Source organism: Cucurbita moschata, unplaced genomic scaffold (genome assembly GCF_002738365.1).
Source record: "Cucurbita moschata cultivar Rifu unplaced genomic scaffold, Cmos_1.0 Cmo_Scf00008, whole genome shotgun sequence".
Classification (NCBI taxonomy): domain Eukaryota; kingdom Viridiplantae; phylum Streptophyta; class Magnoliopsida; order Cucurbitales; family Cucurbitaceae; genus Cucurbita; species Cucurbita moschata.
This window is the reverse complement of record NW_019268524.1, coordinates 3,561,434-3,583,234: the sequence shown is the minus strand read 5'-3', so window position 1 is coordinate 3,583,234 and position 21,801 is coordinate 3,561,434. Positions and strand designations below refer to the sequence as shown.

The window sequence follows — 21,801 nt, the reverse complement described above, 5'->3', positions numbered from 1 at the left end:
TTTTTTTAAAAAAAAAAAAAAAAAAAAAACGTAATTTCTTAAATTTCCAACCCTACCCCTAAACTTAAATTTTTTTTAAAAATATCTTTATTACCTGTATTTTAATAAAATCTTTAACATTTTCAAAATACTTTTAACTTTAATAAGTTAAAACTTTTTTTTATTTAAAACCCTAGAAAATTCTTAAGAGTATTAAAGAATTTTTCGAAAGTTTAATATTATTTTTGAAATGAAATATTAAAAGTTTTCGTGTTGTCAATGACTACATGACAGATATCCCAGTCTTGCTTGTCTAGGACGTGTTGTCCATGATTGCATGCTTGTTCCAAACCACTTTTACATGCTTTCATCCTAAATAAGTTTGTACCCTTTCATATTGGGTCAACACGGAAGTGTATGACTGTTCACCAAAATTGTGTTTACACCTACAAGGGCTAAAATGTTCCAAAATGTATTATAGGGGATATGATTAGTTGTCAACTTCTCTTTACCCGACAGTTATATGCAATAAGTCGTTGTTGTTGCCTTTTGCTTATATTCTCGTATTGCACAATTTCAATTTCTCAAATTTTTGCTTTCAAAATCTCTCTATACATATTTTCTAAAAGCAGGAGAGGAAAATAATGTTAATGATATTATTTTTTTTTATTATTAGTTTAAGGGCAAAATGGAATATTTTTAAAGTTTATAATTACATTTTACACAAAATACTTTTATTGGTTTATTATTTTCTTAAAGTAAATTGCACACCTCACACGATTTGATTTTTGACATCGCTCGAATGTCGTGTTCTAGAAGGCCTATGTAATTTATATTTATCTTAAATATTAAATGTTCGAAGATAAAAAGGCTATTGAAGAATATAATTTAATTTAAACTCAAATTTAATTGATTATTGTTATTATTGTTACTAAACGTTAACTCAATTTAATAATTTTATGACAAAAAAACAACAAAATTTTTAAATTTTAAATTACAAAATAAGATTTAAAGTTTATTAAAATTATAATCAAAATTTTAAATAACGTGGAGTGGAGACAACCATATATATTTTTATTATAAAATTGGATATAATTTAATATTATTTAAATTAAAAATACCATTTTTGTTAAACTTTAGTGTGTAATATAAGCAAAAAAAAAAAAAAAAATTGATATATTTGAGGTAAAGACAACTACCAAATATTCTTGTTTGTGCCTGTAAAATTAAAGTCAATATATGAATATTTAAATTTTTAAAGAAATGGGTCCCACAGAATTGACTGACTATTCTTTAACCACATGGATTTCAATGGTAAAGATTTTCTCATCTAAAATGGCATATTTTATTTACAAAATTCATGGAGGATCAATAATTTTCAATATTTTAATTTTCAGCAAATTTTAAAAAATAAAAACAAAATTTCAAAATTTCAATTGTAAAGATTCTCTTATCTAAAATGTTTATAACAAACCCCAAAAGAGTCATTATTGAAATAAAAAATTTCTAAGTGAAAAGAATTAAAAGCATATGAAATTTCAAGTTAATATACTATTCATAGTTCGATAAATAAAAAAAAAAAAGAATAATTCATAAATATATAATTTTTGTGATCTATAAGATCAAACAAACAAATATTCCCACCTTACAAGATCTTCAGACATTTTTGTATTATATGGTGAATGCACGGGTTTTAGACTTAGCAAATGGGCATTACTAATCCAATCAATTAAACAAAGGGTAAATTAGTCAATTAATATTGTCAATACCTAATTCAAGCGTGAATAACACAATTTAAATAAGAATTAACACGAAAATTTCCTACTTCTCACCCAATAAAGAAATCATATTATATTTAAATAAGAATAATCTTGAAAAATATAAAATTATAGATAAATTTAAAAGAACCAATAATTATATACCAATAACGTGTACCTAATTTTCGTGCGACTCAATCACATAACCTTCGTAATGAAGTTGGGAATAATTCTATGTTAAGTGACCTCTTAAGTGAAAGCAAAACATATGTAAGACGACTCAATAGTTTCCAAGCACCAGACATTACATCAGTCCAATGAAAAGCTATTTTATAAGAACTTATTAATATCTAAACTAACTTATCAAGGGTTAGAGGTTCAAATTGTTAGAAAAAAACCTAGTATTTGTATGAACATGATTAAACTTTCGTAAGAAAATTCTAAGCAACATTATGATGTAACTTATCATGCCAAAGAAATCAATTAAAAACAACAAATAATACATTTTTTTTCAAATTATATTTATGAACTTTGAATGCAATAGTAAGAGATATTTGTAAAGAAAAATTGGAAAAAGAAGAAAAAAATGACGACTTTGAAAGGGTCTATACAATAATGTGATGGAAGTTGTCAAGCAATTCACATAGCAATTTCTGTCCCATTTGTTTTACCTATTGACTTTTCAGTCTCCCTCTTTGAAATTTGGGACCATAAACTTTAATCAAATCTCCCATCACTCAGCCCTACCAACCCAACATGAACTATGCCAAACTTTTGATTTTAAGATCTCTCTAATAATATTAAACACTTCTTTTAAATATTATGCAAATCTAGTATGAAAAGATTTCAATCCCTCTCAATAATATGGTTGAGTGAGTAATTTACCTAAAAAGTTCAGTCAAATCCATATACAATAATAACCAATGCAAGGCAATGATACCTCATTTAAACACTCCATAGTGATACTGTAGAGTATTTCTCTGCTTCGTAACATGTATATCCTCGACCGGCTACAACACAAGACGTCAGCCTAAACACAGTTCAAACATTATGCAAACATCAATAGTGATACCATTGAATTCTCTCTCTCCTGTCCCTGATTTCACTCCGGCCGGAATCTATGGATTCTTTCTCCTTCCCCTATTTATTTATTCAAACACGAGGTAAACTGAAATTCTATTGCCTGGCTAGCCGGACTATTACTGATTGAACTAGGTAAAGGATATTCATTCAATCCTTCTTTCACTCGGTCTCACTGCTTACAACATGTTAGCCTAAACACAATTCAAATGACACAATTAACCCTATCGAACAGGAACTAATATTTCGACCAGAAATGAATTTGAACAAAAGAAATTAAGTTCAAGCAAAGCATCACCATCTAGTTAAAACTTCTAGCTGATTACGACACTTCTCAACTCAACCAATAATTTAGAGTATCAAGGAGTTATCTCACATATTGTGCTTATTAGCAAAGAGTAATAAAGAACAAAAACTGGTCCCCAGAGCATTTTAACCGACAAGTCGGTCAACCAATATCACAAGAATAAAGACAATGAGTGGCAAAGTAATGTGGCAAAATACAAGCCAAGCATCCAAAACCAAACATTTAATGAATCAAAGCACAGACCTAAATCAAGAAGAATCCACTTTTGAGTCTAAAGCTTAAGACAAAACTGTGGACTTTATTCAATGAACAGCCCCCAGCCACACATCTGTCCTTCCATTAAAAACAATTATAACAACAATTTAAAGTTCCATTAGGATTGGTTATACTCATTCTTTGGAAGAAAGGCCTTCATAATATGGTAGCTATGGTTGTCAACTACAACCACCCGACCCGACCCATGTAGGCCAGCAAAAGCACACACGACTTCAACCTTTTTTAAAAAAAAACTAAAAATGACTAATACGTATCCAATAATTATCCGAGTTGTATGTTTTTTTTTTGTATAATATGTTAGGAATCACTAACCTCCACAATAGTATGATATTGTCCACTTCGAGTATAAACTCTCATGGCTTTGCTTTGGACTTTCTCAGAATGCCTCATACCAATGGAAATAGTATTCCTTATTTATAAATCCATAATCTTCTTTTTAATTAGCCCACGTGAGACTGGACTACTCTCTCAATAATCCTCAACATAATACGCATACGTTGAATATTCAACTAAAGTTTAGATAGTAAATAACTTTCTAATATTTAGAAGACAAGTCAAATAAATACTAAATACATATCCAACTAGTTTTTTGCTTTACCTGCTGAAATTATGGTAGTGAAGACGAGCATCAGCACCCACGGCTTGATCCAATGATAGAGCCCAATACATCATAAAAGTCCCCAAATGTGATGACTCATAATTGTGGGCTTTCTATATAGAAACTTAATCAATTGCATAAAGCTTGGAAAGACGTGAGAACGGATCACTCGTAGTCAGAGAAGAAGTGAACAAACAAATAAGTTACATTAAAGTAGATAGTCTAACCCATGTACAAGTTATAAACAATATTGAAAATTCACATTGAGATCATGGTAAAGATGAATAAACAACTTTTAAACCCCTATGTATCGCATGCTACGTGGAAAATTCACGACTAGAAGATAAAGTTTTATGATCCAATGTCTAATGGGATTAGGTGATGTACCTCTCGAGTTGCAGGAAGTAGTTTAGATTGGATCAGAAAATGGAGAAACCAAACCATTACACTGTTTGTCCAACAAACCTCGAGGTCAGAGGAACAAGCAAACGAGCAATATTTGGCAGCATCGGGTAAGCAAGTATTCCAAGTATGAACCAGTTGAAGCTCAAAAGAGCAACAGCATCCAAGGCAGGTTTATTCTTTATGGTCGTGAAAAACTCAACAACGCTCTTTAATGAGATGCTAACCACAAACAAGAGTGCCATAACCAGGCACAAGTGAGACTCTTCAGCTTTCCATATAATCATTCCAACCAAAAGTGACAACAAGGTACTGAATAGACTTCGGGAAATCGCAATCTCTCTCTGTTCATCAAGAGTTTCGGCGACATCTTTATCATCTTCATCTTTTGATACTTCAGAACTAAGAGAGCGGAGACCAGATTTTAACCCAGATTCTAAAAGTTCGATCAATCTTGCTTTAGGTATATTATCGTCTTTCCAAATATCACTTTGAAAGAGGTATTGAACAATGCTGCTGCCACTATAGATGGATGAGCATGATGAGATACCAAAGGTAATGTCGCTGTCAAGTCTGCCAGCATTTTGTGCTTCACCTTTGTTATCAAGACCTTTTAAGCTCCAATATGTCTTACCCTTGATTTCTTGCAGTCGAAGATTTTCGTTTCTCAATTTATGCAGCTGTTGGATTAAATTACGCCTATTTATTTGAAGCAAGAGATCTAAACTAATATTAACATACCACACGACTTCAAAAAGCAAGAAGATACACTACAAGAAAAACTCAACAGTTAAGGTTATGACGTAACCCATTTATCGCTGTCTTTCCTCTTCTCTACAATAGATAGCTAAAATTGATTTCCAGCCTTTACATAACCTTGGTGGAAAAACCTATTCAATGATTAAGAGTATTCACAAGAAGAGTGGCGCATCCTGTTATGGTAAGGGATTTTAACTATAAGCCCAGAAATACTTCAAAAACTACCTGTAGTCTAATTTAGCGGCAAACTCAGAGGACTAGTAAATAATTAGACATCCTATTCCACTGAGTCAATGCACATCACTAATCTAAATTCACACCACAGAGAAATCATATGGCTGCAGCCTGCAGGAGCCTGCCTTTGCAGTAAATCTTGGAACAACTGAAATTTAAAAGAAACTCTGTAGTAATGGTGGCAATTTCTTAATAGTTTCCATGTACCTACCTTTATAATACAGAAAAGCTGACTAAATCTTCAGGTACTAGGTGACAATTCAGAAAAATACATTTACCTTTTTATTTAATGAGATTGCAAAAATGTTCCTTAAATTAAGTCTACGAATAACACAAATATTCCTTAAATTAAGTTCATCCCTTCAACACTACTCTCAAACTAAGGAATAGATATCATCTATTCCCACTAACTCATGAAACATTGAGCTGTGAAGTCCTTTTGTTCATCTATCCCCACTAACTCGTGACACATTGAGCTGTGAAGTCCTTTTGTTAGTACATCTGTCAGTTGAAGCTGTGAGGGCACATAATTAGTGCATACTATCCCTTTCTCCAATTTTTTCTTGATAAAATATCAGTCATTCTCCCATACCATCATGTCATTCTCTTTTGGATAAAACTTGAAAAACTGTATGGGGTATAACAACTGAATTCAGACTCATAATAAAACTCTTGTGTGATGGGGGATAGTTTTTCAAGAGAGATATAATTTGATAGGGGTATAAGGGTCGTTTTGTGCATTCTTTAGTAGTTTTTCAGAAAGCTACTAGTCTATAATCTATTGGTACCTGTGTTGCATCTTCATTTTGAGTCGAATTGGATGTTTGGACTTGTATCAATTCTCAAATGGCTTTCCTTCTAACATATACCTAAGAGAACAATGAATCTGGCACTGGAGGTGGAATAAATGGTTCAGTTGATGACTCTACGATAGCAGGAGAGGACCCATGATTGGAATCAATATTACATTTGGACTCATGATTGGAATCAATTGTACGAGTAGACTTGGTAGTGGGAGTGGACTCAATAGTTGGTTCTACGTGCGGTTATTTAGGGAGTCAAATTGTCAAGAGTGAAATAAAAAACTAGAATGATCCCTTGAATAGGAAAATTGTGATGTAAAAATAGGAACGGACGATTCCCTTGGCTTCATGCAATGTGCGTGTAATTACTTCACATATCACAACTGAGCAAGCTGCATTGTATATCTATAAAGTAAAATAAATATATAAATGAAATACATGGTTTGACGCACGCAAAGCTTTCCTGATGATTTTATAAGCCAGCTTCTCAACCTACTGAAGAAAAAAGAAAAAAACGAAATTTTCCTTTCTTGGAATCAAGTTACATCTGTGTTTCATTGAACTCGAATATATTTCCATGGAGCATAGGACAACAACACAGCAAACACTGTTGCATGACCTTCTAATGGATTAAAGGTACATTCACATAATAACTTTGTGTCATTCTGTGTGTATGTGTGCGGGTGAGAAAGTTTCTATTTTCCGGTATATTGTAAGGAGTGTCCTTGAGTTCTTCACAGATATAAAAGTCTTCAGCTCAAAAAAAGTAAACTACGGTTTTGATGTCAAAGTTCAACTGCCTCCTATATACCATAGATTCCTCTGTCCACTTCTTATCAGAACTATGATAAGTCACTCTCAGTTTCAATCTTCCACAATGTAATTATGACATTTAGGGCAGGATTTAGTACAGCAGCTAGAGCTTAAAGAAGTTATGACAGGTCATTACCTCACTTTCTAAGTGTGAAATTTTGTCGGTCGCCTTTTCATGTATCATTTCAAGTTCATCCAACATCAATTCCACCACCTTCTGCTCTTTCATAGCAGCCTGAAAATGTTTTTGAAACTCCTTTCTTTCCCATAAAACATTTTCAAACTCAATTTCCAGAAATTGTAAATTTTGTTGCAACTGCACAAAATTAGTCACTATCAAGAAAAAAAAAATCTAATTCATAAATGACCAGAATTAGTCTAAGCAGCCTACTTGGTACTCCAATACTCCAATTACTTCATGAATAGTAGAGATCCCAAAAGCCACCAACAGACAATACTGGAACAAAATCTAATTCATAGATGGGAACTTTCTGCTATAATCATACCAAAAATATATGAGACTGACAAAGAAAAGAAAAATGGATAAACAAATGCTTGAACAATAATTCTCCAGTTGACTGGTAATAATTGAAAAAAAGTTCAAATTATTGTTTCAATAACTCACGTTGCAAAGAACTCAATGGTTAGTTTCTTCATCCCTTTCCAAGTTCTGAAAACCTTGTTGACATAATTTTTCTGCTATGAATATTAAGGATTCCCAACTAAATTCCGATTGCTGGTTACAATTGTAATTATTTGATGTTTTCAAATTTTACCACTTCAATACCATATCCATTTATAGCTAGAAAACTTGTAAAAATGTGTCATGTAAGTGTACTTTGAGTACCCAGCTAGCTGCTACACGCAAGCAAACGACAATCACCATAATGTTGCATATAAAAATTTAAGTCTAAAACGAATATAGTAGGTTGAGGTATATTTTCTTCAAACATATTTTTCTCAAGAGACATCTCTAGAACCAAAACAGAGAAAAGAAAGCCAAAGAAACACAGAAATCATAAGTCAACAAGAACATAAGGCAATCAATAAACAATAGGTCAAAAAGGCTAACCTGCCTTTCCCTCTGTAAAGCAACTACAATTCGTCCAGGAAGAGAGACGAACGCAATTATCCACATCGAAGTGGTCCAAAATATATTCAAGTGAAAACTGACCAAGGTCTTCAACAGCTCCAACCAAGTTTGAACAACAACAACAAAGGTTTTAAAGATAAATGAGCACGTACGCATGAAAAACGAAAAAGACCTCGTGACCAAGAATATTGTGATATTCAGAAACTCAGAAAGCAAGGCCATTGAACCCACCAGTACCAGTACCACTACCTTTCTTGCTAAACTACATGGCAACAACTTTTCCTGAAGGCTGTAACTCAGCATAACAAACAAAACCCTTCAACCAAACTGGACCCATGAAAGACATAATAAATCTTGATATCAATTAAGCAGGTAAAAAATTAATACCAAATTTCCTCAAAAGCTACACATTAGTTTGTGTGGTAGACGCAATTATTTCCCAATCTGGCACAGAATCTCATGACGAGAAGAACATGAGAACAAAAAGATAATCGACCATATTGTTAATCGAATCTCAAAACTTTATAATAACATAAATGTTGTTCCCAACTTCAGAGTGCAACACAGGGGGGAGAGACAAAACTGCTCTATTTCAAAACAAAATTTATAGGGTTCTGAAAATAATTTTTTACACCAGATTCTTTCTACAAAGCAACTCAAAATCTTCTTAAGAATAAGCAATTAATAACCATAATATTGATTATTTGAAACGTACTAAATTGAATTCACTGAAAAAAGAGCGACAGATACGAGTAAAGATTATTGAAAAAAAAAAAAAAACGTCCAACACATTTTCTCGTGATTATATCAGAGAAAATGAATTATCGAGTGTCCCGTCCATCAATTTTCCCTTCCTTCTTCGTCTTCCACCTCTCAGATTTTCATACATCACACACAAACCGAACGAACCTAAATATAGAGTACGATTGTTTCGTGTTTAGACTAAAGACATCATTCCTATATCATAATGGATAAAAAAACGATGCAGATAAAAAAAGTAAAGGAAATTAACGAAAGCGAGTTAATAATGGCGATACGATGAAGCAAAAAGCTTACAGTTAAAGGAGAATGCAGGCGAATTAAAGCACGAGAGAATCGCAAACCAAAAGGTAATGCTGGAGAAAGAGAAACTCTGCATGCGAGAGAATTTTGATATTGAACGAGAAAATGGCAACCGGTAATGGAAGCAACTCCATGATTGACACGGACTAGAAATGGCGATGAATCTTGGAGGGAAATTTAACCATTCGCGGTTAGGTTAATTCCGATTGTTAGTGCCATTTATTCAATTTTAAAAAAAAATAATAATAAAATAAAATGTCATTCCATCTCTTTAACTTATTTTTAAATATTTAATTAAAATTTATAATTCAACATTTATAAATATTTTGAAAAAATCTCTTTTAAATAAGAAAAAATTATAATAATTTAAAATTAATAATAAATCGGTTCACAGAAGCAACAAGACCTTGAAAGCATCTTTTTCCCGTGTCAGTAGCAATACCATTCGTCAATCGGAGAAGGTTTTTTGTGACAACACCCGGAGATATCATAAGTGAGAATGCTGACATGAGTAACGAGAAATCCCGTAAAAAACACGATCGCCTGTCAGTGGAAGGCTTGATGCGTTCAGTCAATATACGCAAAGTAAATCAATCCCTAAGGACCCCTGAAAGGGCTGCCATCTGGTGGGTACACGAAAGTGATTCAACCTAATATAGTTAGGAACTCATAAACCAACGGTATAAAGTTTTAATTTATTTAAATTCAACTCTACCCACGTAAATTCATAACCTAACCCAAAATGTACGGGTTTAGTTGATTTAATTGGATTTTTTTGGATCGTTAAATTTTGTAGGATTCCTATTTGTGGTCTCATGTGAAATTGTATATTCTCTAAATTAATATGGGTGAGTCGACTGCTCTCTTTTGAATGCAACATAAACAAGAGCATAGACGATATTCCCGTCCGTATTTAGGTTGGTTGGTTGGATTGGTGACTCGTGGAACCCACAGGTTCATAACCCAGTCCAATCTTTGAGTTGGGTTGGATTTGTTTGTCGGGTTGTTATTTATTCATTTTAAAAAGTATATTTATCTTCATGTAACTAAAATTTTACCAAACTCAGATATCAAATATTCACAATTACTTACATTAATGGCAAACCTCAAAATTTTTTAATATTCATCGTAACCTTATTTAAGGTTGTTGGAGGAAAGTTCTACCGTTAATTTAGGGAATGATCATAGGTTTATAATCAAATAATACTATTTCTATTGGTACGAGGCATCCTGGGAAGTCCAAAACAAAGTCACGAGAGCTCATGCTCAAAGTGGATAATATCATACCATTGTAGAGAGTCGTCTTCATCTAACATGGTATCAAAGTCATGCCCTAAACTTAGCCATGTTGAACGGACTCCAAAAGAAAAAGGAGTCGAGCGTAGAGCCTCGATTAAGGGGAAGTGTTGGATGAAAGTCCCACATCGGCTAATTTATGGATGAAAGTCATGAGAGCTCATATTCAAAATAGACAATATCATACCATTGTGGAGAGCTATGTTCATATAACAAAGACATAATAGGGAACTAACTCAACTCAACTTTTATGATTTGAATTAAATTTATGTTCCTTTCTATTACGTTAACTCAAAAAAAAAACATAAATATTTATCAAATTTAAAATTATTTATCGATGTCAGAAAAAAAAATTGAACTAAAGTCAACTAAATCGAATAAAATATCGAAAATATTTTAATTTTTTTTTCTAGTTCTTAATCGAAAATACATAGAAATAGAAGGGCAGGAGGAAAAAAAAAAACTTAGATATTATTTTGGAAAATAAAATAATAATAATAAAAAAGATACTAACAATAATCTGAGTTTATACGTATTTATACCAGCCCGATCTTGACGAACAGTGGAGATTTGTTTGTTTTAAAATTTCCAAATTAAAATTTAAAGTATTCTGCAAATTACTTATCCCTCGAAGAACAGGGCGCGGGAATGTAGCTTCCATTGCGCGGGTAAAACCTGAGATGGCAGTTCAAACGGCACCAAAACTTCAGCGGTCCAAGAACTCCAACTCTCCATCGAGTTCTCGAGCTTCCTTTCAGATCGAACTGCATCAGATTCCTCTTCAGCGACCAGCCTAGATGCTGCATCTGCGTTGGATTTAGCGGAATCGCCGACGATTCCACTAAGAAGTGCAAATCCAGGTAACTCATTTTGTTCACTTTGAACGGTCGGTGAGCCACCAGTGATGCGATTTCTATGCCGTCGAAGATAAGGACGAAATCGGTATGTGAGAAGCTTGCGTGTGCTCTAGCATTTTGATTCTCGGCTCGGACGACGATCTTCATCTGGACTTCAAGCAAGCCGGTTCTGCTGCTTCGGATTCTGTCGAGATGTCCGTCGGTTACGCTGATTGTAGGCACCCTAGGGCGGATCGTTACATAGCCGATGAAGATGACGATGCCTGCGATTATCACTGCTAGGGCTATGGCAGCACAGATTATGCCGGCAATCCAAATCAGGGGATGAGTATGCCGCTTTAGGCTGGATAGGAAATTTGGTGGCATTTGAGATCGATGCAGTTTCTCATAAACGGATTGCAATTGAGTGACACGAAAGAGAACAAAAAAAAGGTGAAGGTATATTTGAATCAGCAGCTGATCTCACTCTTAACCACTTTGTTGTGTTGCAGAGCTCAATTTTAGGCATGGCCGAGGAGAAACACTGAAGAAGGAATGCAAACTTATCAAAAAGTCGTGGCAATGGGCGGCGAAGGTTTAGGTATCTTCCTTTCCTTCTTTTAACGCATCTAAAAACTAAAGAACTACTGTTAGAGCATATTTTGTTATCTGAGAATTTATCCAAAGCTTTGTCGAGTGATGGTTTCCTTCAATTATATCTGCAGAATTATTTATTGGATCCTTATTAATGCTAAAATCAACTATACTGATTAGATCGGAAACATATGGTATCAAATTTGATTTTATTTTTGTACTTCTGTTTTTAAGAACCGTAGTCATAACCTTTTCTTTGCTATGATACATTTTAGGAAAAATTATTGAGCGTAGTTTTTCAATATACATTATCTTTGAATTATCTTTGAATTTGTGTTTAGTTCTTATTTGGTCCTTAAATTTCAAAACTTGTTGAGGATTATGGGGAGTGAGTCCCACAATGGGTTAATTGAGTGGAAATCATGAGTTTATAAGTGTGGAATACTATCTCCATTGAGATGAGACTTTACGAGGAACCCCAAAACAAAGTCATGAGAGTTTATGCTCAAAATGGACAATATCATAACATTATGGAGATCCGTGATTCCTGCCATGCCCTAAACTTAGCCATGTCAATAAAATCCTCAAATCTCGAGAGAGCGTTAGAGCCATGTGATTCCTGCCATGCCCTAAACTTAGCCATGTACTTAGCCATGTCAATAAAATCCGAATCCGAGTTTAGTTTTCATTTAGTATTTTATGTTTCAAGTTTTACACCTTTACTCAAGAATTCTCATTGATGCTCACTTTGGGTCATTTACATTCATTTTCTATGAACTAATTCAAACAAACATCAAAACTTAGGATTAAAAGTAAGTATTCATAGTGAAAAACATACTGATAAAAATGTAAAATTCTAAAACCAAGAACTAAATGGAAACCATAACTCAAAACTGAAGGTAAGAATCTAAAATTTTGAAACTCAGTAATTAATGACTATATACAGAGTTTAGGAACCAAAAAGTTATTTGTGCCATGACTGTTTTCCAAATTTCCCAATGAAGGCGTAGAAATACCTATTTTAAACGTACATATGTTTGATTTCTTCCGTCAGTGGAATCATTTGAAGCTATTTTTTTTTTTTTTTTTGGTCCTAAGATTTTCAGAGATCCATTTTCACATTAATCTAGATGACTTCTTTGTACATTTAATTATCATTGGTATTTTCAAAAGTAACTTGTTTCATTACTTGAATGATACATAATAACTGGACCTATTATTTCAACTGAATTTCTCTCTTTTTTACATACTTTGCGTTAGAAAGTAAAATACCAAACTTATACTGTAATTTTCTAGCTGTTCCTCTTATTGCCCGTTACCGCCAATTGGAATGCAGACACAGAGGATTTATCTTAAATATAAAGCCTCGCAGCTTTGAGGAGAATGGAAGGACGTCTGAATGCTACAACAGGTAATAGCTTTTAAATATCAGATGATTCTTTCCATTTAAATGATTTAAATTATCTTTTTTTTTTGGACTTTTCCTTTCGAGTTATCCCTCAAGATTTAGAACGCGTCTATCAGGTGAGATCACACCATTATAAGACGTCTACTAGAAAGAGGTTTTCATACCCTTATAAGTAATGTTTCGTTCCCCTTTTCAACCAATGTGAAATCTCACAATCCACTCTTTTGGGGTCTAATGTCCTCGTTGGCACACCGTTCGATGTCTGACTCTGATATCATTTGTAACAGCTCAAGCCCACCGCTAAAAAATATTGTCATATGTGGACTTTTCTTTCCAGGCTTCCACTCAAGATTTTAAAATAAGTTTACTAGGGAGAAATTTCTATACCCTTAGAAAGAATGCCTTGTTCTCTTCTCCAATCAATATAGTATGTGACTAAACTTTAACAATAATTTCATCATACTTTACTGCTACCTTCTCTAAGAATGAGGACAAGTCAAAAAGATGGGGCAAGAGCATGTAATAGTTAAAAAAAAGAAAAGAAATGATTCATGCATAAGGGGTAATCTTGCTTGCCTCAAAATGATCACTAATGATATTGAGAATGGATGTACAGTGTATTGGTGGTTATCATTAGAATCGAAGAAGAGAGGGTAGCAATACAAAATTATCGATCAAGCATATCATCGATTAGGAATCATGACTCTACAAAATGATATGATATTATCCAATTTGAGCACAATTATGATTTTATTTGAATTTTCTCAAAAGATCTCATACCAATGGAGATGTATTCCTTGTTTATAAATCTATGGTCATGCCATTGCGTGAGTCCCTTCTAACAATTCTCAACAATCCTCTCTTCGAATAAAGTAAGGCTTGTGGAGCCCCCGGTGGAACCCTCTAATATCCTCTCCTCAATTGAGGCTCGACTCCTTCTTTAGAGTTCCTGAACAAAGTATATCATTTGAACAAAGTATAACTGTTTAGAACTGTATTAGTTAGTTATATATATAAGGAGTTTTTAAAGTGGAGATTATCATATATGGTTTCAGCCATGGTCGAGATGCAAAGGGAATCGTGGGGATAGGGCCAGCGGATGCGAAGAATGGGAGGGGGGGATTTTTGGGAGGGTTTCTAAAACGAATCGTGGGGATGTGTCGGCTGGCAGAGCGTTTCCTGGAAGCTTAGGAGAGTGGGTTACACGTGTTAGAGAAGGAACCGCGAAAAAGATGGTATTTTGTCGTCTGCGACGAAGCCCAATTCGCGCGACCTGCCACGTCGAAGCAAATATTGAAGCAGTTTTGACGTGGCAGGTCGTTTTGCCACCTTTTATTTCATTCAAAAAACGTCCCATTCCACGCCCTTTCTTGAAGCTTTTTTTTTTCCCTCTTTTATTCTTTTTTTTTTTAATTTATTTTCCCCCTCTTTTATCTTTTTCGGATTTTTATTTTATAAGATCAGTCCAAAATTATTTTAAATCTATTTCTGCTATTATCATCCAAACCTAAATCTAGCATCAATATTCAAAATCTCTAAGTAAATTAGTGGTTTGAATCTTTAGAAGAACATATAATTCTTAATATTTAATTACAATATAAAAAAATACATTCTAATGGTAAAATTCCTTAATTTTTATTTCGTTTTTAATTGTGTGGAAAGTAGTGAAGAAATAAAAATTCATTTAGAAAAAAGAGAGAAATTAAATATTCCCGTCCCCCCGTGGTAGGAAAGAAAGCAAAAAAAAATCGCTTCCCTCGGCGCGGGCGATATCAACGTGCCGTGATGAAACAGAGAACGGACTAATCATGGAGTATCCAACTTTAAATTCGGCCCATAACTTCGGCCCCTATCCCTTGAGTCATATGATCCGTACCTTTCTCAACTCCCATTTCCTCGGACCTCAGTGGCTGGCGCCGCTGTATTGCAATCTTCTTTGATGTTTGAACCCTTACTCTCCCCTTCCATCTCCAGCTGCCACCATGCAACCATCTCCACCGTTGATTAGTGGCCCTTCCAGAACTCTAACGACCACTGTCCGACCTTCCACGATGATCATCCATGCTTACCACCAGTACCTGCAATCTTATCCAAAATTCAATAGCTTTATTGGGTATAAAACCCACCTTATCGGTTGTGGGCGTAGATTTCCTGCCTTTGCAACCGCTAGCTCAGGACCTCATGTTCCTGCTGCTTCTGCTCCTTCAATCCAATCCGATGTTGGCATGGCGTCCCGCACGTCGGTACTGGAAAAGTCGGGTATAATAGAGGAGGACCTGGAAAAGGTTGTGCATGTCTAATTTCTATATGGGTGTTAATTCAGTAGTAGCTTTGTAGTTTGACAATATATTTTTTCATGGGATTTCAGGCCATTTATCGATGCCGATTTATGGCATTTTTGGGCGTCTTTGGATCTTTGGTTGGGTCTATACTCTGTTTCATCAAGGTACGATGATTAAGTTCCAGCTCTCTAACACATAATTCTGTTGTCACAGGCCAGGATTTGCGTCTTGTTTGTGTGTGTTATGAGATCTTCATTCTATTTAGTTCAATTGCTTACTACACTTTCTTCGTTTTAAGAATACGATTCAGTTGACAAATTTGGTCTGCTTTACAAAGATATGATGGTAGCAGAGCTCCTTGAAATTCCATTGAGTGCAGTGAACTAGGGATATAGCTAACCTAGACGAATTGACATTTGCGAATATCTCTTTCCAACTGAATTGTTGACGATTGTATGCGTCCTTCCTTTCTGACTTCCATTCCCGTTGAAATAGGATCTCCACAACGAAAAACACTTGTCATTAGTTGGTTATTAGGAGCATCCCGAAAACGTCCCGGTTGAAATATGACTTTCAAATTAAGTCCTGAATTAGTGGGATGAGGGAGAAAGAGACGGATAGGGTGGGAATGGACGTAGTTGAGTTGGAGTTTTTTCCTTTTAAGTCTGACAGTAGGGAGATTGCCATAGTTTAAAGTTTTTCTGTTGTGGTAATAGGTACAAATTCTGGATATGTGGTTGGGTCATGGGTGGTCATCGTTTCAATAAGTTTGACTTGTTTTGCCATACCGACGTGTTTTTAGGCTTTAATTTGTTCTGTTAGCTGTGCCCTTCTTATTTCATCTCCTTATAATTCCTAGTACAGAGTAAGGATTGTATGAGGCCGTTATTTTAAGGTACTTTGTCTTACTACAGAAGAACTTCGTTAATAATGAATTCCGGATATGTGGTAAGTGTTGAGGATTGTTGGGAGAGTTGTCCCACATCGGCTAATTAAGGGGTTGATCATGGATTTATAAGTAAAGAGTACATCTCCATTAGTATGAGGCTTTTTGGGGAAACCAAAAGCAAAGCCATGAGAGCTTATGCTCAAAGTGGACAATATCATACCATTGTGAAGGTCCGTGATTCCTAACAGTTAGGTGGTCAACATTTCAACTTCTTTTGCTGGACCAACATGCTTTTAAGACTTTGGTTTGTTATGTCAGTGCTTTAAACTGTGCCCTTGTTATTCCTCTTAAATTTCGTTATAACGAGTAAGGATTGTGCATGGTTAGGTGGACATCATTTCAATAAGTCTGACTTGTTTAGCTTTGCTCTTTGTATGAGGCTGTTATTTTAAGATACACTTGGTTTCACTTACAAAATTATAAATGAAAGTGTTGATTAATAATATTGTTGAGGATAATCTTTTTCTTTTTAATGATTTAGAACTGTTGGGAATTTATGAATTGAGATTTTTTTTCAAGATTCTGTATTGTTGGGCCCTGGTTGGAGAATAAATGGTATACTCGCCTTTTTAAGTTCTAGAAGATTTGTAAAAGCCCAAGCCCATTACTAGCAGATATCATCCTCTTTGGACTTTCCCTCAAAGTTTTTAAAATGCGTTTGCTAGGGAGAGGTTTTCACACCCTTATAAAGAATACTTCGTTCTCCTTCCCAACTCATGTGGGATCTCACAAGATTGGTGTACTTGAATAACCATGAGCACCACAAGCTGATTGATGTTCCTTTAGTTTTGATTTTCATTAAATAAATGATATCTGCTCTGCCTTTCTTGATATTCTAATTTTATACTACATGACTGAAATGCAGGGGTGTGTTCATGTAGCAGCATCGTTCTCAGAATATTTTGTAAATCGTGGAAAAGTAATAATGTTGCTGGTTGAGGCTATCGGTACTTACCGTGAATTACTCTCAAATTAATATCTTTGTCTCGATTTTCTATCGGTCGAATCTTTTTTTCAATGTTCATCATTTTGTTCTAAAAAAATATCTTTGAATCTTTGTAGAAAAGAAATTTGATCTGATGCCAAGTTTATGTTGAGAACTGTTTATCTTTGGATCTTTGAATCTTTTTTGCTTCAAATGGTATGCAGATGTGTATCTCTTAGGAACTGTGATGCTCGTCTTTGGGACGGGTCTCTATGAGCTGTTTATCAGCCATCTTGGAACTGAACGGACTTTGTCAAAGAGAAACATTGAGCATAGGTCCAATTTATTTGGCTTGTTCACTTTAAAGGTGAGTCGACCTCAACACTTCGGTCTTCGGTATTTGAACTTTAGTATGTAATGAATTAATTCTTTTCGTTTATTTTTCATGACTTAGTCCGTGGTGAAAATTCGTATAATGAGTTCTTTTAATATAGAAACTAAATTGTAATGATTAAATTGTTACAAGATTTATATGGTAGAGAATAAATGGTTACGTACTCAAATTTAGGGCTAAATTGTTATTTTAACGAAACATATGGATGAAAGGTGGTTTTTTAACATTGTATATTCACCGAAACGCGTATAGATTAGCTCATATTCGATTATGTTAAATGGTATTTTTGTAGGAACGACCAAAATGGATGAACATAACGACGGTTAACGAGCTGAAAACGAAGCTGGGGCATGTCATAGTGATGCTGCTTCTAATCGGGTTTTTCGACAAGAGTAAAAAGGCGGCTATACAATCTCCAGGTGATTTGCTTTGCTTAGCTGCTTCAGTATTCCTGTCCTCTGGTAGCCTGTTTTTGCTGTCTAAACTAACCGAATAAAACTAATAAGTTATGTACAAATATAAAATATATAATCCCTTTTTTTTTTGCCCTTTTGGCCCCTCCGAAAACGGTTGAAACCATGAAATATTAGTGTTATTGTAAATGGGTGTGTTAGTTTGCTGTAAGAAGATGTTGCTGCAATGTAGAGTGACTTCAAACGAGTAAATAAATAAGGGGATGAAGCTTTAGAAAGCCATTTCTGGGTCGTGTCGAGATTAAGAACTGTAGAATTGGCCGAACGATGGGAATCTTGAGAGTGATGTGTTACTATATTCAATATTGGTCGAATTGAGTATAATTCAATTGATTAATATAAGATCGAGAAGAAAAGAAAAGAAAAAGAACAGTTAAAAAGCCCCCAAACCTCTGTCTAAACAAAGGCTGTACACAATCACAAAAACTAGTCTAAAAAAAAGGAACAATAATCTTGTCAAACCACTAGAATATCCTTACCTTTACCCCAAACCTAGTATTATGTGTAGATGTTCTATAATTATGGTTCCCATCTTATTTTGACTTTCCTAAATTATCTTATTAATATCACTGGGGTCGTTAAATAATATATATGATCTCAAACATTTTATTTTTCAGAAATTGTGTCTAATAGATTATTCACGATCGTATACAATTAATATAATTATATGTATTTGGTATATTTGTTCATCACTCTGTTATAAATGTCTTCATATACACTTCGTACATTTGTTTGGCACAGTATGTATATATTTTCAAAAAAACAAAGTTGATAGATGAAAGACGAAATCGGAGTAAAATGGCTAAATAGAAGGGAATTAGGCCAACAAGTAAAAGAATGAAGAGAAGCTCGGGTCGAAGTCATATTCTTGGTCTGACTCGTATGAGGTCTATTCCTACCATTTCCTAGTTCGTGTGATCTAGATCCTCTTTTATCTTAACCTTACAACGATCGGTAGAACCCTAATGGAAAGGTATATGAACACTTTTCTTCTACTAGAAGCAGTTAAACTAAAGTCAAACCCTTTTCTAATATATACTAAATTCTTCCTAGCTAGGAGCTTGTGTAACATGTACCAACAAATGTTTGGTGCGTTATAGGTCTAAATTTTCAACTGAATCGTAAACAACATATCATATTCCACGTTAAAAAAGATAAATATATTAACATATTCTAAAAAATAAATTAAAAAGATTAAAATATTTTTAATTAACTTTTTAATTTTCTAATAAAAATTTACAAGGGAATATATTCCCCTAACCATATAATTTATCAAAGTTAAACATATGCTAATATTGTTTTTTTTTTCTTTTAAAAAAAGAAAGTTATCATTTGATAGAAGATAACTTATTCAATGTCATAACTATCTTTATAATTTATTTTTTTTTTAAAGAAAAGAAGTTTACTGAACGCTTGTGGACGAAAGAATTTCTTTAAACCATCTATATCGTTCGTTCTATTTTCGCCTTTATGATTGGATAAAGCCTCGTATAAAAACTTCATAATTACTTCCTTGAGCGTTTTAGCAAATTTTAAGACACTAATTCTAACACTTAAAATCACTCTATCCGTATAAATGGTATAAATTATAAGGATCAAATTTTCAGTTGGAATTAAATTTTAGTGTCCGAAGATTAATACTATCAAGTCTACCATTTAAAATCATAGAAATTAAAACTAATTTGTCTTAAATTTACAATTTAACCGTAAATAAATATAAAATCATAAGAATTAAATTTTAACTATCTTAAACTAGAGGGATCTCGAAATCGAACTTACAATTTGACTGTAAAACCATAAAAATTAATTTTTAACCATCTTTCAATATGTAATATAAATAGGGATTAAATTTATAATTTAATCGAAAGGGAACACAAATAGGCAAAGTTGTGGAGGGTCCAAGTGTATTGAATGGTATGAATAAAGCATGTCCCCTCTTGCATTAAATTAGCTTAAAAAAACAAAACAAAGTAGATGCAGCTTGGTGAGAGATGAGATGATGATGATATCAAAAAAATAATTTATAATTTCCTTTATTTCCAACTTTATTTTCATTATTCCCCTCATTCGAAACCGCTACAACCATCTCTCATCAAAATCTGATCTCTCGTATGAATTTTTAATGGTTAAAATGCAGTTCTTAACCTTTCGTTATTGTGTCTATTAAATTCGTAAATTTTCGATTTTGTATCTAACAAGTTATTGACGTATTCGACGTCATTAAAATTCAAAAACTTATTGGATATAAAATCGAAAATTTATCGTTATATTAGACATAAACATGAAAACTCAAGGGCTAAATTCGTAATTTAACAAAATTCCCGAGATTGGAATAATCCAAGAGTTTTATGTAAAAAATGTAACAAATATTTTATTTCTGACCCTGTTTTTCTTTGTTTGAATGGAATTAATAGGACAAATAATTACACAAAGATGTGACATAGTAGAGTTAGGTCAATGAATTCGCCATTCAAGTGGGTGTTATATTATTGTGACCTATTTTAGGACGCCCGTCCCTCCAAAAATAAATAAATAATTTCATTAAATTATGGTATGGAAATACATGGAGAACGGATCGACAATATTTTTAATTTCATAAATACCCATTTAGTTTAATTTATATATTACAAATATTTTAGAAAATTTTAGTATAATGAAAGGATCCATGTCGGTTTACGAAGATAATTTTCACTCTTGAAAACAAGATAAGTAAGTAACGTGATCATATTATAAGAGCAGAAAAAGAATGTCACGATCACCTAAACTATAATCATGAGAGAATAAGAAGGTAGGGCCCACCATAGTCGTATGCAAAACCCGTTCTAGAACTTTTGCAATTCTAGGACTTTGAAACTACATATTTGGCAACCACTTTCTCATACTACTAAGAAAAGTAGTCCATCTTTTATTTTTATTTATTTCTAATTTGGTACTTCAAATTTAACTATTTATACTTTAGTCCTCGAATTTTAGTAAACCTTCAACTTTTTACCATAATCAAAGAATTTCTAATTTTTTCTTTTTATTAATTCATTCTATCTTATTTTATCGCTCTTAAATTTCAAATAATTCATTAATATTAATTGGCTCGTGTTATTCGATACGAAGTATTTCTTTAATTAATTAATTATTTATTTATTTATTTTGAGGAAGATGAAAAATATTATTAATCTGTCAAATCTAAGATACTTGATTAGAAGGTTAGTGGAAGAAGCATTTTCATTTTCTTAAAATTTAATAATTCAAATTTTATATAATTTAATTTAATTTAATTTAATTCGGAGCTTCTTGTTCATTAAGCTTGCTTTGGTGTTGTCTAATCAAGGTACATACATATATATATATCTATCTATCTATATATATATATATATATTAATATATTTAGGTTCCAAAATTAAGCTTATTTTGTATTATTTTTATTTATTAATTTATATAATTATAAATAATAAGCTTATAGTAAAACTTTTTTTTTTTTTTTTTT

The 21,801-nt window shown here is 33.2% G+C and overlaps 3 protein-coding genes across 3 annotated transcripts; 1 reads left to right on the top strand and 2 right to left on the bottom strand.

The window, feature by feature from the left end:
* Positions 1-4,184: 4,184 nt before the first annotated feature.
* On the bottom strand, positions 4,185-8,394 carry LOC111446814. The gene is made up of 3 exons (XM_023085773.1): positions 8,081-8,394; positions 7,145-7,324; positions 4,185-5,079 (listed from the first exon to the last, which is right to left on the bottom strand). Exons 1-3 carry the CDS (start codon positions 8,144-8,146, stop codon positions 4,441-4,443), a joined length of 885 nt encoding a protein of 294 aa, XP_022941541.1. The 5' UTR covers positions 8,147-8,394; the 3' UTR covers positions 4,185-4,440.
* A 2,682-nt stretch (positions 8,395-11,076) lies between these two features.
* LOC111446247 lies at positions 11,077-11,682 on the bottom strand. The gene has a single exon (XM_023084976.1). It carries the CDS (start codon positions 11,680-11,682, stop codon positions 11,077-11,079), a length of 606 nt encoding a protein of 201 aa, XP_022940744.1.
* Positions 11,683-15,073: 3,391 nt separating this feature from the next.
* On the top strand, positions 15,074-18,542 carry LOC111445906. Its single transcript, XM_023084452.1, has 5 exons — positions 15,074-15,582; positions 15,666-15,743; positions 17,394-17,475; positions 17,678-17,820; positions 18,140-18,542. The coding sequence occupies exons 1-5, from the start codon at positions 15,280-15,282 to the stop codon at positions 18,341-18,343; spliced, it is 810 nt and encodes a 269-aa protein (XP_022940220.1). The 5' UTR covers positions 15,074-15,279; the 3' UTR covers positions 18,344-18,542.
* Positions 18,543-21,801: the final 3,259 nt, after the last annotated feature.

Bases quoted from the DNA above. Each gene is read 5' to 3' on its own strand.
- LOC111446814 (XM_023085773.1), bottom strand. From the start codon at position 8,146: ATGTGGATAATTGCGTTCGTCTCTCTTCCTGGACGAATTGTAGTTGCT. The intron at 7,325-8,080 runs GTTAGCCTTTTT...AATTTTGTGCAG, and splicing joins CTTTACAGAGGGAAAGGCAG to TTGCAACAAAATTTACAATT. The intron at 5,080-7,144 runs GTAATGACCTGT...TTAATCCAACAG, and splicing joins TTTCACACTTAGAAAGTGAG to CTGCATAAATTGAGAAACGA.
- LOC111446247 (XM_023084976.1), bottom strand. From the start codon at position 11,682: ATGCCACCAAATTTCCTATCCAGCCTAAAGCGGCATACTCATCCCCTG.
- LOC111445906 (XM_023084452.1), top strand. From the start codon at position 15,280: ATGCAACCATCTCCACCGTTGATTAGTGGCCCTTCCAGAACTCTAACG. The intron at 15,744-17,393 runs GTACGATGATTA...ACTGAAATGCAG, and splicing joins CTATACTCTGTTTCATCAAG to GGGTGTGTTCATGTAGCAGC. The intron at 17,821-18,139 runs GTGAGTCGACCT...GTATTTTTGTAG, and splicing joins TTGGCTTGTTCACTTTAAAG to GAACGACCAAAATGGATGAA.